This window comes from Elephantulus edwardii, unplaced genomic scaffold, assembly GCF_000299155.1.
Source record: "Elephantulus edwardii isolate Elephantulus edwardi_28Jun2011 unplaced genomic scaffold, EleEdw1.0 scaffold00416, whole genome shotgun sequence".
In the NCBI taxonomy this organism is placed as follows: domain Eukaryota; kingdom Metazoa; phylum Chordata; class Mammalia; order Macroscelidea; family Macroscelididae; genus Elephantulus; species Elephantulus edwardii.
This window is the reverse complement of record NW_006400166.1, coordinates 266,672-283,144: the sequence shown is the minus strand read 5'-3', so window position 1 is coordinate 283,144 and position 16,473 is coordinate 266,672. Positions and strand designations below refer to the sequence as shown.

The following is a 16,473-nucleotide window of genomic DNA, read 5'->3' as shown; positions in this document are numbered from 1 at the left end:
GGAAGGCCCTCTATGAGGTGGATTGATTCAGTGACTGGGGTAATTGGGATGGGAGTGTCAGAGACAGTGCGATTGGCAAAGGATAGAGCGGAGTTTAGGGCTATTGTGCATAGGGTCGCTATGAGTCGCAAGCGGCTCGACGGCATATAACAACAACAACATGGACCACAACAAACTGTGGCTAACCTTGAGAAGAATGAGAATCCCAGAACACTTGATTGTGCTCATGTGAAACTTAAACTTGGACTAGAAAGAAGTTGTCAGAACAGAGAAAGGAAACACTGCATAGTTCAAAATCAAAAAAGAAATGCATAGGGGAGCTCTGGTGGCCTAGTGGCAAAGAGCTTCAACTACAATCCCAGAGGCGCACGGTTTGAATCCACCAGATGCTCTGCCGGGGAAGGAGGGACAATCTCCTCCTGTACCAGTCCAATCTGATTTGACGGCACACACACAAAAAAATAATAAAATAATAATTAGAAAAAATTAAAAAAAGGAATGCATCAGAGATACGTTCTCTCTCCAAAGCTTTTCAATAGATCATCCAGAAGCAAGACTTTATGAAGAAAAAAAAAAAAAAAAAAAAAGACTTTATGAAGAGGAATATGGCACCAGGAGTGGAGGAAGATTTGTCAACATTGTGTGTTATGCAGATGATACAACCTTGCTTGCCAAAATTAAGGAGGAATTGAAGCATTTGCTGCAGAGGATTAAGAATTATAGTCTTCAGTATGGATTGAAGCTCAACATCAAGAAGACAGAAGACAAAGATTCTCAACACTGGGCCAACTGGCTAAAGCACAGTGACGTCAGTGTAGAGAGGAAGGTGTGCCTAATTGAGGCCATAGTCTTTGCAATTACTTGCTATGCATCTGCACATTGACTAAGAACTGGACAATGACTAAGGATGGCAGAAGAAGAATCGATGCCTTTGAGTTGTCATGCTGGAGAAGAGTATTGAACATACCATGGATCACCAAGAGAACAAACAGGTCTGCCCTGGAGAGGGTGAAACGAAGTTGCTCCTTGGAGGCAAGGATTTTAAGGCTCCATCTGACATACTTTGGGCATGTTGCCAGGAGGGACCAGTCCTTGGAGATGAACATCATGCTTGGAAGGGTGGAGGTACTGCACAGGAGAGAAATACTACAGATGGATGGAATACAGTAAATGGGGTAATGGGGTAGGTATGTCTGAGACAGTAAGTTCAGAGCTATTGTACCTAGGATCACGATGAGTTGCAGGTGACTCAATGGCACATAATGAAAACAATAACAATGTAATCACAATATCCCAAAAGCAGTAAACATCAAACTCTACAAAACAGAAAAACAAGCTTTTCTTTAATGAAGTTTATAGTCCTGGATTTTAGTCCTAGGTCCATGATCCTTTTTGAGTTGGTTTTTGTGTGTGGAGTGAGGTGTGGATCTTGCTTGAGTTTTCTGCAGATAGTTTTTCAATTTTGCCAGCACCATTTGTTAAAAAAGCTGCAGTTTGCCCACTTAACTGATTTCATCTCCTTGTCAAAAATCAGTTGACTACAGGTAGATGGGCTGATTCCTGGATTCTCAATTCTATTCTATTGATCTATGTGTCTGTCATTGTACCAGGACCAGGACAATGTAGTAGGATTTGAAATCAGGGAGTGAGATGCCTCCTATCTTGTTTCTTTTTTTAAGGAGTGCTTTGCTTATTTGGGGCCTCTTTTCATTCCAAATGAAAATGGAGATTGTCTTTTCCATCTCGTTGAAGAATAGAATTGGTATTTGTATTGGGATTGCACTGAATGTGTAAATTGCCTTTGGTAGAATTGTCATATTCACAATACTGAGTCTTCCTATCCATGAGCAAGGGATATTCTTCCACTTCTCCAGGTCCCTTTTTCTTTTTTTTTTTTTTTCACTTAAAAAACATACTTTACTCCTAAGTATTTAATCTTGTGATTAACAATTGTGAAGGGTATTGTTTTTCTAAGCTCCAGTTCTGTTTTCTCTATGTCACTATAGAGAAATCCAATTGATTCTGGGGGGAGTGTAAAATGGTGCAAGCACTATGGAAGGCTATATGGTGCCTTCTTAAAAAGTTGCAAAAAAAAAGTTGCAAATAGGGAAGTGGGAGGCAGCGTGTTCTCATGCGAACGGGAAGGAGGAGTCTCGAGGTTGAGACATTTTCGGGCAGAAAGGGGAGGAATCCGCTGTCGCAGCAGCTGCCAGCCTGTGCAGCTCCCCACCCTACCCTCCCCCCCTTTCCTGGCGCCCGCCCGCTCCACCTCTTCCTTTCCTTCCCTTCCCCTTCCCCTTCCCTCTCCTTTCGCCCCAATTCCCGCGTGTAGCGCTGCGGCGTGGGAGCCCGTGGCCGGGGTCAGGCTGTGGCGGCGGCGGTTGTGGCTCGTGGCTGGGACGGAGTTGACAGCATCCTCAAGTTAACAGTAAGCTTCTCCCAGTGGAGCCAAAAAGTAAAAAGTTGCAAATAGAAATACCATTTGACCCAGCAATGCCACTACTGGGAATTTACCCTAAAGAAACCATAACCACCACTCAAGCAGATATATGCACACCCATGTTTATTGTGGCTTTGTTCACAATAGTAAAGAGCTGGTAACAGCCCAAATGCCCATCAACAAATGAATAGATAGACAAGCTCTGGTATATTCATACAATGGAATACTGTGCAGCACTGAAAACCAAGGAACTCATTAAATATTATGCAAAGTGGATGACCATAGAGGACATTATTCTGAGTGAAATATCTCAGTCACAAAAAGACAAATATTGGATAGGGCCACTATTGTAAAAAAACAGAACAAAACAAAACACCAACCAACCAACCAAACAAGAAAAACCAGGACTGATATCATGGTTGAGGGAAGACAGAGAAGGAGGGGAGGAATGATGTATACTGCATTGAAACATATGAGAGAGAGAACTGTTTAAAAGGGATATATGATTGGGTATTATTGTCATGACAGGAGTCCAGAATGAGGGATGCACAGTGGAGGAGACTTGGGAGGAGGGATTGCATAACAATGAAAGAGTTTTTCTTTTACTTATCAAAGAGAAAAGTGAATTGGGGGGAGGGATGGGCAGGGAGAAAAGTGCAACAATGAATGACTGGAAACCCTAAGTCTCTGTAAACTTTCATTAAAATTAATAAAAAAAAAAACCAGAAAAACACTATGTCACCAATAAAAGGGGAGGAATGTTCGATCAAAACTCAGAATCAGTGGATCTTCCAGAGGAGGAAAGGCTGAAGAAATTCTCTTGGAAGGAAGCTGTGGTGGCTTAGTGGCAAGAAGTTGCACTGTAATCCTGAAGGCACACTGTTCAAATCCACCAGGTACTCTGCTGGAGAAGGAGGGTTAATCTCCTCCTGTGCCAGTAGGATCTGATTTGACAATATACAACAAAACAAGCAAGCAAACAAACAAACAAAAAAGTAAAAAACCAAAACAAAATTCTCTTGGAAGAAATGTAGAAATATGTTAAGTGTTTTGATAAGATGGAAGAAAATTATGAAGAACTACAGGAATTCACAAGCAAAACTCTAGAATTTTTTAAAAAAATTAATACAAGATAAAACAGGTAAAACCCAATGGAATATTAGAAACCACAGAAAAACAATAAACTCCACTCCAGAATAAAAAGATCAACATTTCAGAAGCTGTCTACATGCCAGTGGTATAGAAGACAAGAAGTGAAGAAATGGAGGGTACTTTTGAATTTCCTCAAAAAAGCTGATCTGGTATGAAAAACAATGGATATGAACTTTATAAACTTTGTAAGTAAGCCTGTATAATATAAAAAAAAAGTTTTAAAAAGCTGAATGGAGAAATCCCATTAGGATTCAACTAGTCCACTGCTAGGGATATAGCCCAAGCAAAAGAGAACTGAGATAGAAGTGGAAATTTGTACAGCTATGGTCACAGCAGTGTTATTTACAAAAGCAAGAAAATTGGAAACAGCTCAAATGTACATCAACAAACAAATAGACTGAAAAATTGTGGTACATTCACCCAGTGGAATACTACGCAGCACTAAGGAGCAATGTAAAATATTATATAACATGGAAGGGTCTAGAAAGCTTACGCTGAGTGAACTAACTCATTTCATAAGGACAAATACTGCATAAGATCATTATTATAAATATAGAAGGATAACATTACAAGATGTGGGGAGAGACAGTATTGGCAGGACTAAGAACTTTTAGGATTAAGAACATTTAGAGTTGGGAGGTTCAACGTTGAGGTACTTGTGTGTACATTTTGGGAGCCATCTCAATTGTATTTTGTTATAAATCTGAAGTATAACCGTTTGACTTCCAGAAAAAGAGTTACTAGCAGAAAATTTTCCAGATATCATGAAAATGAGAAAAAAGTGAACCTCATACAGGATAGATTTCAAAGGAAAAATGCCAATGCTGATCACAGTCAAATTCTTAAAAATAAAAGACAATTAATTATGAAAGCAGTTTGATGGTGTCTTGCCCAGAAGGCTGCTAATCTGATGTCATCTTGAATAAGTGAAGCCATCTTTGGTTCTTGACCACCAGCCCTCCTTACAGCTGAGGAGCTATCCCTTTCAGAAATGGAAGAATATACCATGCTCATGGATTAGAAGACTCAATATCATGAAAATGACAGTCCTACAAAAGGAAATCTGTAAGTTCAATACAATTCCAATACAGATACCAAGTTCATTCTTCAGTGAGATGGAAAAGGCAATTTCCAGTTTTATCTGGAATGTAAAGAGGCCCCAAATAAGCACAATACTACTAAAAAAGATAAACAAGGTGAGAGGTGTTACCCTCACTGATCTCAAATCCTACTACATGGCTGTGATAGTCAAAACAGCATGGTATTGGTACAGCAACAGACACATAGGTCAATGGAACAGAATTGAGAACCCAGAAATAAGTTCACCTACTTAGGACCAATTGATTGTTGACAATAAAACCAGTTAAGAGGGGTTGGAAATATTGGAAAACATCTTCAGAAAACTTAAGCAAGGTTCACACCTCACACCACATACACACACACAAAACAACTCAAAGTAGTTAAGGGAACTAGAAGTAAAACCAAAGACTATCAAATTCATCAGAGAAAGGCTAGGAAGACCTCTAGAAGCTCTAATCAGTAAACATGAAGAGTCTTCTAAGAATGATGAAAAATCTACAACCAGGAGATAAGAAAATAGATGAACGGGACCTTTTAAGAATCAAATACCTTTGCAAATTAAAAAAAAATCTTCTCTAATAGGGTAAGCAGGAAACCCACAGACTGAGAAAAAAAAAATTGGCAATGATACATCTGATAAGTGACTTACATTTAAAATTTAAAGAATACTCAGGCACAACAAGAAAAAGGTAAACATTCCAGTCACAAAATGGGCACAAGAAATGAATAGATCAAGAAGACATTCAAATGGCAAATAAACACATGAAGAAATGTTCAAACTCCCTGGCTATCAGAGAGATGTAAATAAAAACAACTGTGAGATATAATTTAACCCGAGCAAAAACAGCAACAAGCCAGCAAACAACAAATGCTGGAGAGGTCTGTAACTTGATTTGTGCCACTATTAGAACCTCTACTCGGAATATTATTGCTTTTTAATTTTTGACTCATGCACTTTTAACTTATTAGTTAAATTTTTGTCTTCTAGGCTGTAACTCTTCCATGATACACCTTCAAGGATATGAACATGTACAGCTAAACACAATTGATAACAGTGCATCTAAATTTCAAAACCAATCTCCATAATAGTCTATGTGTTTCCTACTGCCAAAGGGGCCCTTTAGAGCAGTGACAGAAGATCTTCACCCTGAAACCCACAGCGTCCCTTTTCAGCAGGAAGTAGCTAAGAGAATACACCATCCCCTTTTCCTTATGACTCAGGGTGAAGTCTCTCTCAGGGAGGAGTGATAGGGAATGGCAAAGGACACACTGACAAAGGAGATTAATCAGAACTGGCTTTGACAAGCACTGTGGCAACTGGACAATTAAAAGAGACATTCAGGGGTGGGGGGGAAGAAGAACGAACTGGGGAGGAGGGTAGAGAAAACAGTGCAACAATGAATGAATGAAAACCCAAAATCTCTGTAAATGTTCATTAAAACTAATAAAATTTAATAATAATTAAAAAAAATAATAAAAGCCACAACTTAAAGAGATGTATGCATATCCATGTTTATTTGTATATTATTCAAATAGCAAAGAGATGGAAGCAACCCAAGTGTGTGTCAAAGAATGGATAGAAAAACTATGGTAATATTCACAAAATGGAATATTATGCAGCACTGAAAAATAATGAACTTGTAAAATATTATACAGCATGGGTGACCATGGAGGACTTTATGCTGAGTGAAATATCTCAGTCACAAAAGGAAAAACACTGCATAACACTGTTGTTATAAAATAGGACAGATATAGGGGGATTTTGGGGAGAGAATGGGAAAAGAGTAGACAGAAAATGAACACTGCATTAGATCAGATGAGGGGAAGAACTATCTGAAAGGAATATATTAATCTGGAACAAAGGGTGCATTGTGGGGAGGGTTTGGGGAGGAGGAAGGAGAGGGGGGAAGAAAATATGCAACCGTAAAAAATTAAAAGAAAACAGTTTCAATGTTTAAAAAAGAACAAAAGAGAGAGAAATACCTAAGAAGCAAAGATAAAGACTAAAAATCTCAGCCTTAGCTGGGAACAAATACAACAAGCTAACAGCAATAACAACAACAATAACATGAAAGGAGGAGTGATATCCACATAAAATACGCTACAGGGTAAAAACCAGCATAAGATACAAAGAAGGACACAATAAAATGCTTAAAGGGTCAATAGAGTAGAAGACATAATCTTAATTAATAGCTATCGATACATTGAATGACAGAGCTTCAAAATACATAAAGGAAATGCTAACAGATTTGAAGAAAGAAACAACATCACAATAATAGCAGAAGCCTTCAATGTACCTCTCTCTCCAATTTAATTAACAATCAAGTGTAAACTCTTAGGTTATTTTGATTTAATTAATAAACAGATGGAATCTGAGTGGTTGTTTGGATTTAATTAATTATCAGGTGTAAGTTGATTTGCTTACTGTGATTTAATTAACAATCAGTCTTATTTAAACCATTCAGGGCCTGGTGGGCAAGCCTCTGTGATTGAAGATCAGTAGGAGTCTCCTGTTTAAAGCTCCTGTCTATAGCAATTGGATTTTGGAAGGTAAGTTGTTTTATTTTGATTAACAAGCAGGTGTAAATTGACTGGTTGTTTTGATTTAATGAATAAATTGGTGGGGAGACTGATTTGTTATTAGAGTTATAAACTAAACTGGTAGTTTGTTGTTTTGGGGAAGAACATTGTTTTAATTGGTACAGCACTTGTCTGTCAGTTTGCTGGACTGAGATAACTTTTGAGTTGCTGTGATACTGGAAGCTATGCCATGAGTGCGTCAAATGCCACAACGGTTACCCATGGTGGACAGGTTTTAGTAGAGCTCCCAGATTAAGAGAGACTTGTAATCAGGACTGGCCATCCAACTTCTTAAATAACAGGCCTTTGGGTTTAACCCTAAGGGAACCACAGGAACACAGATAGTTATAGTAGAATAGTGGTAGAGTCCAGATTTCAAGTGAGTTGAAATGAAGAAAAACAATGACAAATATAATTTAATAATTGGAACATGGAATGTACATAGCTTGAATGGTGGAAAATTGAAAATTGTTACAAATGAAAAGGAACACATGAACATTGATATACTAGGCATTAATGAGATGAGATGGACCAGCTTTGGGCACTTTGAATCATTTAATCATATGGTACACAACGCTGAGAATGAAAAGCAGAAAGTAAATGTCAAGTTTTATCCTGAAATACGATGTTGTAAGTGACAGGATGTTATCCATATGCATACAAGGAAGATGGATCAAATTAAAAGATGAACTTCTATCAGGGACCTCTTTAGAGTATTGAAGAGCAATGTCTCACATACTTTGGGCATGTGGCCAGAAGACCCAAACAGCATCAAAAGAAGATGGAAGGAATACACAGAATCACTGTACCAAAAAGAACTGACTGACATTGAAAAATTTAATGAAGTACCATACGAGCAGGAGCCAATGGTCATGAAGGAGGAAGTGGAAGCTACTGGCAAAAAAAGCAAGGCCCCAGGAATCAATGGAATACTGATTGACTTGTTTCAATTTTAACAGATGCAGCCTTGTAAATGCTCACCAGTCTATGCCAGAAAATTTGGAGGACAGTTGTCTGGCCAACAGATTAGAAGAGGTCCATATTTGTTCCCATTCCTAAGAAAAGTGATCCAAAAGAATGTGAAAACTATCAAACAATGTCATTAATATCTAATGCAAGCAAAATACTGATGAGTATCATTTCATTAAAAAATGGCTAGACCAGTACATAAGTGACTTCTGGAAATTCAAGGAGGCTGCAGCATCAGGGATATCAGTACTGATGTCAGATGGATCCCGGCTGAAAGTAGAGAATACGAAAAAAAGTCTATTTGTGCTTTATAGACTATGCAAAGGTGTTTGATTATACAGATCATAACAAGCTGTGGCTGACATTGAGAAGAATGGGAATTCCAGGGCATTTAAATATGTGCATGTGAAACCTATACCTGGACCAGGATGCTGCTGTGCAAACAGAACAGGGAACACTGCCTGGTTTAAAATTAAGAAGGTTGTGTCAGGGTTGTATTCTCTCTCCATACCTATTCAATCTGTATGCTGAGCAAGTTATTTGAAAAGCTGGACTCTATGAAGAGGAATATGGCATCAGGATCAGAAAGAGACTCATTAATAACCTGTGTTATGTGGACGACACAACATGTTTGCTGAAAGTGAGGAGGACTTGAAGCACTTGTTGCAGAAGATCAAGGAATGCAGCCCTTTAAAAAAAATTTATACTGATTTGCTTAGAAAGTTCGTATACATTGTTTTCCACATCAGATATTTCCCATTCCTTTTCTACCTACCAAATTGTGTGACCATATGATTACTCCCCTGTCCATCCTCACTCCTTTGCTCCTATTCACCCGCCCTTCAATCTTCATATCCACTTCACTAGTTATCTTTCTATTTCTATAGTAACGGTCTTATAAAGTATTTTTTCTTATGGGAATGAGTTAGTGCAATTAGCATAATGCATGTCCCAAGTTATGTAGCAATTTTTTAAATCCAGCATGTTGCATAGTATCCCATCAGGTAAATGTACCACAATTTCTCAATCTTTTTTATTGTGATTGGACATTTGGGCTGTTTCCATGTTCTTGTGATGATGAATAATGCTGCTATGAACATTAGTGTAGAAATCTCCATTTGTGTTTCATTCTAATTTTCTATTCCAAGCAGTGGAATAGCTGGGTCTTATGGAAATTTTAGGTTCAGATTTTTGAGGAAACACCAAACTGCCTTCCAGAGTGGTTGTACCATTTTACAATCCTACCAACAATGTATGAGAGTCCCTATCTCTCCTTATCCTTTCCAACATTTATTACTTGCTGTCCTGTCAAACTTTGCCACTGCTATTGGATTGAGATATCTCACTTTGGTTTTGATTTGCATCTCTCTTATTTCCAGTGATTTAGAGCATATCTTCATATGTCTGTTGGCCATCCGAATGTATTCCTCTGTGAAAGGTCTTTTCAAGTCTTTTGCCCATGTTGTAACTGGGTTATCAGTCTTTTTCTTGTGGAGGTCTTGTTGTTGTTGTTGTTATGTGCTGTTGAGTCAATGGCAACCCATAGTGACCCTATGTACAACAGCCCTGAAACCTGCTCTATCTTGTGTCAACTTTACTGTCTCTGATACACCTACCCTCATTACGCTGGTCATTGAATCAATCCATCTCATCGATGGTCTCCCTCTTTTGCACTGTCCCTCTACTCTTCCAAGCATGATGTCCCTCTCCAAGGACAGGTCCCTCCTTACAGTATGCCCAAAGCATGTCAGATGAAGCCTCAGAATCCTTGCCTCCAAGGAGCAGCCTGGTTTTATCCTCTAGGACAAACCCATTTGTTCTTCTACCAGTCCATGGCATATTCAACACTCTTCTCCAGCACCACAGCTCAAAGGCATCAATTCTCTTTGTATCATCCCTAGTCACTGTACAGCTCTCTGATGCATAGCACCTAATTGTGAAGACTATGGCTTGGATCAGGTGCATCTTGGTCTCCAGACTGACGTCCTTGCTCTGCAGTACTCTGGAGTGATCCCTGACAGCAGAATTTCCCAATGCAATTAATCTCTTGATTTCCAGGCTGCTGGTACCAAGAGTGCTGACTGTGGAGCCAAGCAAACTAAAGTGGTTATCAGTCTCAATCTCTTTACCATCTGTCATAATGCTGCCAATCAGCCCAGTGGTGAGAATCTGTTTTCTTGACGTTCAGCTTCAATCCATATTGAAGGCTGCAGTCCTTGATCTTCTGCAGCAAGAGCTTCAGGTCATCCTCAGTTGCAGCAAGCAGGGTTGTGTCATCTGCATTATGCAGGTTGTTGATGAATTTTCCTGCAATCCTGATGCCACATTCCTCCTCATAGATCCCAGCCTCCCAGATGATCTGTTCTGCATATAGATTGAAAGGTATGGAGACAGAATATATCCCTGGAGTATATCCTTCCCGATTTTGAACCATGCAGTGTCTCCTTGCTCTGTTCTGACTGCCTCCTGGTCCAAATATAGGTTTTATGTAAGCACAATCAAATGCCCAGCCCTTGTGGGATTCTGTAAACTTCTGATATGATGCCCTTGTTTGAGATTGTATTGCCAAATGTTTTTCCCCAGTAAGTAGGTTTTCTTTTCACTCTGTTGCAAAATGGTTTTGATGTGCACAGGGATTTAATCTTTCGAAAGTCTCATTTATCAATTTTATCCTCTTCTGGTTGTGTATTTCTGTTTGTATTTGTAAGCCTTTTTATACCATAAGCGAGGCCTTCTAAGCTTGATACTACGTTGTTTCTTATGATTGTAATAGTTTTGGGCTTTCCCCTGTCTTTCTGATCCACCTTCCGTTGATTTTTGTGTATGGTGAGAGGTGTGCATACTGCTTCAGCTTTCTGTAGGCCAGTTTTGCCAGCATCATTTGTTGAAGAGGTTGCCTTTTGCTCATTTGGTAGGTTTTGTTTCCTTGTTGAGTATCAGTTGACCATAGATAGACAAATTAATTTCTGGGTTCTTGGTTCTACTCCACTGGTCTATGTACCTGTCACTGTACCAGTACCATTGTTTTGGGTATTATAGCTGTGTAGAAGGTTTTGAGATCAGGGAGTGCTATGCAAGGAATGCAGCCTTTAATATGGGTTGCATCTTAATGTCAAGAAAATAAAAGATTTTTACCACTGGACTGACAGGCAACATCATGAGGGAGAAGAGATGAAACTGTCATCAACTTCCATCTTACTTGCATTTACAATTAACGCCCTTAGTACCAGAAGTCATGAAACAAGGGAATAAACTGCACTGGGAAAGTCTGCAGTTAGGGACCTCTCCAAATTACTGCGGAGTAATAATGTTAGTTTGAGGAGCAAGGGGCATCTTATTCAGGCCATTGTCTTTCTGATCACTTGGTATATATTTGAGAGCTGGACAATGAAAAGGGATGACAGAAGAACTAATGTTTTTGTGGTGTTGGAGAAGAGCTCTGAACATCCATGAACTGCCAAAAGAACCAACAAAAGAGAGTGCACCCAGAGTGCTCTTTGGAGGCAAAGATCATCAGGCTTCACCTCACATACTTCAGGTATGTTGCTGGAAGGGGCTGTTTATTCTCTGGAGAGGGACATGATGCTTGGAAAGGTGAAGAGGGTTGTTGAAGAAGAGGAAGACCCTCACTCATGTGGAGTGACATGGTGTGACCACCACAACAAGCTCTTGTGTGTCAAAAGTACGAAGATGTCACAGGATAGGATGAAGCTCAGATCCGCTGTTCATAGGGTCACTATGAGTTGTACTCAACTCCAGACACCTAACAACAACAACAGCAGCAGCAACAACATCCTGCAGTATTACAACCTGAATTTGCCTTTCCATTCTTTCCACGTAAGAAATGCTTAGTGTGTCTTCCCTAATAATTTTTGAACTCCTGCCCTCTGTACTTTGTTATACTTGGCTTTCTCTTGAGCTGCCTTTTGAAATTTTCTGTTTTATGTTTTTACTTCATTATTTCTTCTTTCCCCCCCATACTTGCCTCTCTACCTTTTAGTACAATTTTCAGAGTCTCTTTTGACATTCACTTTGGTAGTTTCTTTCTCCCCTTTATCTATAATGACCTTTGCTGTCATCCTACAATTCATTTGTTTGTCAATCATTAGTGTTCAATGTATTAAATCTATTCTTGAGATGGTTTTTAAATTCAGGTGGGATAGACTCAAGGTCATATTTTGGTTTTTTGTGAACTTGATTTGATTTTCATCAATGTCAATTTGAACTTGTACATGAGTAACTGATGACCTATTCCACAGTCAAGCCCCTATCCTGTTTTTCCAGAAATGTAGTCAGTCTAATTTCTTGTGATATCACCAGGTGAAGCCCAAGATTTTTTTTTACTTGAATTTTTGCATATACTTTTAAAAGGTATTTGCAAAGAATGAACTGATTTTACAGAATTTTATCATTCGATCTCCATATTAATTTCTGTTACCAAGACTGTATTTTCCAGCTCTTTTTTCACCAACCTTTGCATCACAGTCTCTCATATTTACTTCATACTGATTGTATGTTTGATCTATTTCAGACTGCAAAAGTTGGTAATAAAAAGAAATAAAAATTTTAAAAAAATGAACATAGCTTTAAAAAGCCTCAATTTTCTGGAGTGGGGCTGTTGAGGATTTTTGTTTGAATTCTCACTTTGTACACATATAAGTTTTGGTTGCCTAGTGGTAAGAACCTGCACTGCAATCCTGAAGGTCTGTGGTTCAAATCCACCAGCTGCTCCTGGGAGAAGGATGGGCAATCTCCTCCCATGTGATTAACTGCTTTTGAAAACTCACCGGTATAGGCCAGTTCTGACTCGACAGTACTCAACAACAACAAATAGCATAAAAGTATGTGGGGAAAAAAAGAAATGAATCTATATAATACTAAGTAGAGTGAAGAATTAAAGATGTATGTTATAATCACTTTAAGACAACATTATAGTCGCAAGCACAACCATTCAAAAGTAATGCACAGAAACACAGCTAAGAATCCAACATCAGCTAAGAACTGAATTGTACATATAGAAAATGGACACTTCCAACCTCTCATGAAAATCATTGAACAAAATTAAGTTAATTCCAACTCATAGATACTCCATAGCTTAGTTGGGGGAGGTGTCAAGTACAGAAAGGAGGGATGAACAGGTGAGTGAAGAGCATTGTAAGGGCAGTGCAACGATTCTGTATAATACTGTTGTCAAAGATACATGATATTAAGTATTTTCACTACCTATAAGACTATATACAACACAAAGAATGAATCCTAATGTGAAATATGAACTCTCAGTTAATAATAATGTAACAATACTCATCCAGTAATTGCAACAAATGTACCACAGAAATGTACATTTTAATAGGAGAAAACAGTATTTTAACTTCCTACGAAGAGGAAGAAAGTCAAAGACTATGAAAACATTTTGTATGGGACAAGTTCTGTCCACATTTGCACTGTTTTCAATTCATGAGATCCCTCCATCCCAGATAATATTTTGTTTAACATTCTAAACATTGAACATTTAGATAGCATCCATTCAATGTAGAATTGGCACAAGTAGCCAGCGTACCTTTTGTGAGGAAGGCAGGCTCCTCTCACAGGTAACACAGAATCTCAGATTAACAGGGTTCCCTGTGCCACAGGCACTGCAGATTACTTTCTCCTGAAAATTGGGCCACAGAAATGCAAAAATGTTAACAGAAGTTCATGTTACTCTGAGCAAAAGAGTCATCAGTCTTTTTGTCAATTAGCCAGCTACCAAACAAAGCACAGGAAAAACTACCTCTCTTAAAACTACCAATGCTAACCTTAAAGGTCTAGAAACCTTAGAGTAGAACTGCCCTTTAAGGTTTCCAGGCTGGAAATCTTTACTGATGCAGAATGTTACTATTTCTCCTGTGGAGCTGCTGATGGGTTTCAATACCCCATCTTTGGTTTAGTAGCCAAGTACTCCACACACTGTGCCACCAGCACCCAGATCCTGAAATACTGGATTCCTTTAGGACTCAATACAACATAATTTCAGAAAAATGAACATAGCTTGAAAAAGAAATAAACTCAAAAAGAGTACTTATTTTGCCTTGAAAAGCCAATTAAAAATTTTGCTCTGATTATGTATGAGGATTTTGGTTTTAAATGCAGAAATGTTTCTATTTTTGCTTTTAAATGTAGAAAATGTCATCATTAGCAAGGTGTCCATTTTAGGGTTTGAAATGTAAACAGAAAGGCCCAAGACCAGCAGCAGTCTATGCTTTTACAAGTAATTTAGTTCTTGGACCAAGATTTATCTCATAAGGCTTTATGTTAAACATGCATTCAGATTTGCTCTGTGTTGTCTCACTGAGAAATCCAAAGAATAGAAAGGTTGCCATAGAGTTACTTACAAAGTGAAAATGTGACCTAACAATTTAATTATGCGTTCATCCAAATGAATGAAAATGTATGTCTACATAAAAGCCTGCACTCAAATGCTTACAGCAACTTTATTACACATTGCCTAAAAGTGGAAACAACCAAGATGCTCTTTAATGGATAAGCAAACAATGGTATATCCACACAATAGATTTAGCCATAAAAATCAATGTGCTATCAAGACAAGAACAAACTTTCAATAAAGAAGAATTGATGTCATCAAATTGACTGTCAAATGAACAAGGAGTCTGTCTTAGAAGAAATGCAACTAGGATGCTCCTTAGAGGCAAGGATGGTGAAACTTTGCATACTTTGGGCCTACTATCAGGAGGGGTCAGTCCTTGGAAAAAGACTTCATGGTGAGAAAGACAGAGGGTCAAAGTAAAAGACCTTCAAAAGACAGACTGACACACTGGCTGTTAACAATGGGCTTGAGGACAGCACAGGATCACTCAAGGTTCTCATAGGGTTGCTAGGAGTTGCCATGAACTCAATGGTACCTATCTGTTAGGGTTACAACCTTCATAAAGGTGTTGATTCAGAAAAGACCTGGTGAAAGTCACTGGGATGTAAAACAGATTTCCTGATCCTGTGTTTAAACAATTCTGAGATCAAACAACAACTTGACTGCTTGCAGCAGGACATCCTCCAGGAAAAGTGATCCAAAACCTCTTACCAAGTCCAGCAGTCTGCTCAGTCAGACTCACTTTAAGATCCTCACCTCTTGTGGTTCACAAACCACAATGAGCCTGGCATAACTCTATACAATCCTAATGGCATTCAGTCTAATCTCCACTTACAAGATTTCCTTTAAAGTCTCACAGCTTTAATATTATTATTAGGTAACATCAAGTCTATTTTGACTCAGAGACTCACAATATATAGTTGTTGTTACATGCCTTCGAGTTGAGTATGACTCATAGCGACCCTATGAACAGAAGATCTGAACCCTGGTTCTATCCTGTGCCATCCTCACACTTCCTGACACACAAGAGCACATTGAAGCAGTCACTGTGCCAATCCATCTGATTTAGAGTCTTCTTGTAACACTAAAACTCTATTTTTGTGACCCCAAGTCGTGGCTCACTTCCCTCTACAGCAGAAGCTATTACCCACAATGTGCTAAACAGTGTGCGTGTACACACACACACACACACACAATCCTAGGAAAATATTTTCCCTGACTCTGTGCTGAGTAAGTAATTCAAGAAGCTGGAATGTGACATGAGGACTGAAGAAAGACTCATCAATAACCTGTGGTATGCAGATGTCACAACTTTGCTTGCAGAAAGTGAAAAAGACTGGAAGCATGCTTACTGAAGATCAAAGACTGCAGTCTTTAGTACGGAATACACCTCAACATTAAGAAAACAAAAATCCTCTAAGCGGATCAATGCTTATCATGATAAACAGAGAAAAGACTGAAGCTGTCAATGATTAAATTTTATTTGAACACATAATCATCATTGATGCAACAGTTAAGAAATCAGTAGATGCACTGCATTACGCAAATCTATATTAAAGACCTCTTGAAAGTATTAAAGAGCAAGAATGTCTGTTTAAAGTCTGCTATACTCATGGCAAAATATGTTTAATTGCTTTATACACTTGTGAAAGTTGGGCAATATGTAAGAAAAATCAAAAGAGGATTGGAGCCTTTCAATTGCAATGTTGGTGATGAATATTGAATATATTATGGAATCGGAGATTGATTGAACATGCAATCAAGATGCACTGATAATAATGGGTGACTGGAATGCAAAAGTCGGGAACAAAGAAGAAGATTCAGTAGTTGGAAAACATGGACTTGGTGACAGAAATGGAGCTGGAGAGAGAATGATCGAATTTTGCAC

General features: G+C 38.6%; 1 protein-coding gene across 1 annotated transcript in view; it reads right to left on the bottom strand.

Annotated features, from left to right (window-relative positions):
* DZANK1 (double zinc ribbon and ankyrin repeat domains 1) overlaps positions 1 to 16,473 on the bottom strand; it is a 180,682-nt gene that overhangs the window by 98,827 nt on the left and 65,382 nt on the right. Inside the window, exon 9 of the mRNA XM_006902459.1 lies at positions 13,779 to 13,871. Within this exon, the coding sequence (XP_006902521.1) occupies positions 13,779 to 13,871 (93 nt within the window). The remainder of the gene's footprint in view (positions 1 to 13,778; positions 13,872 to 16,473) is intronic.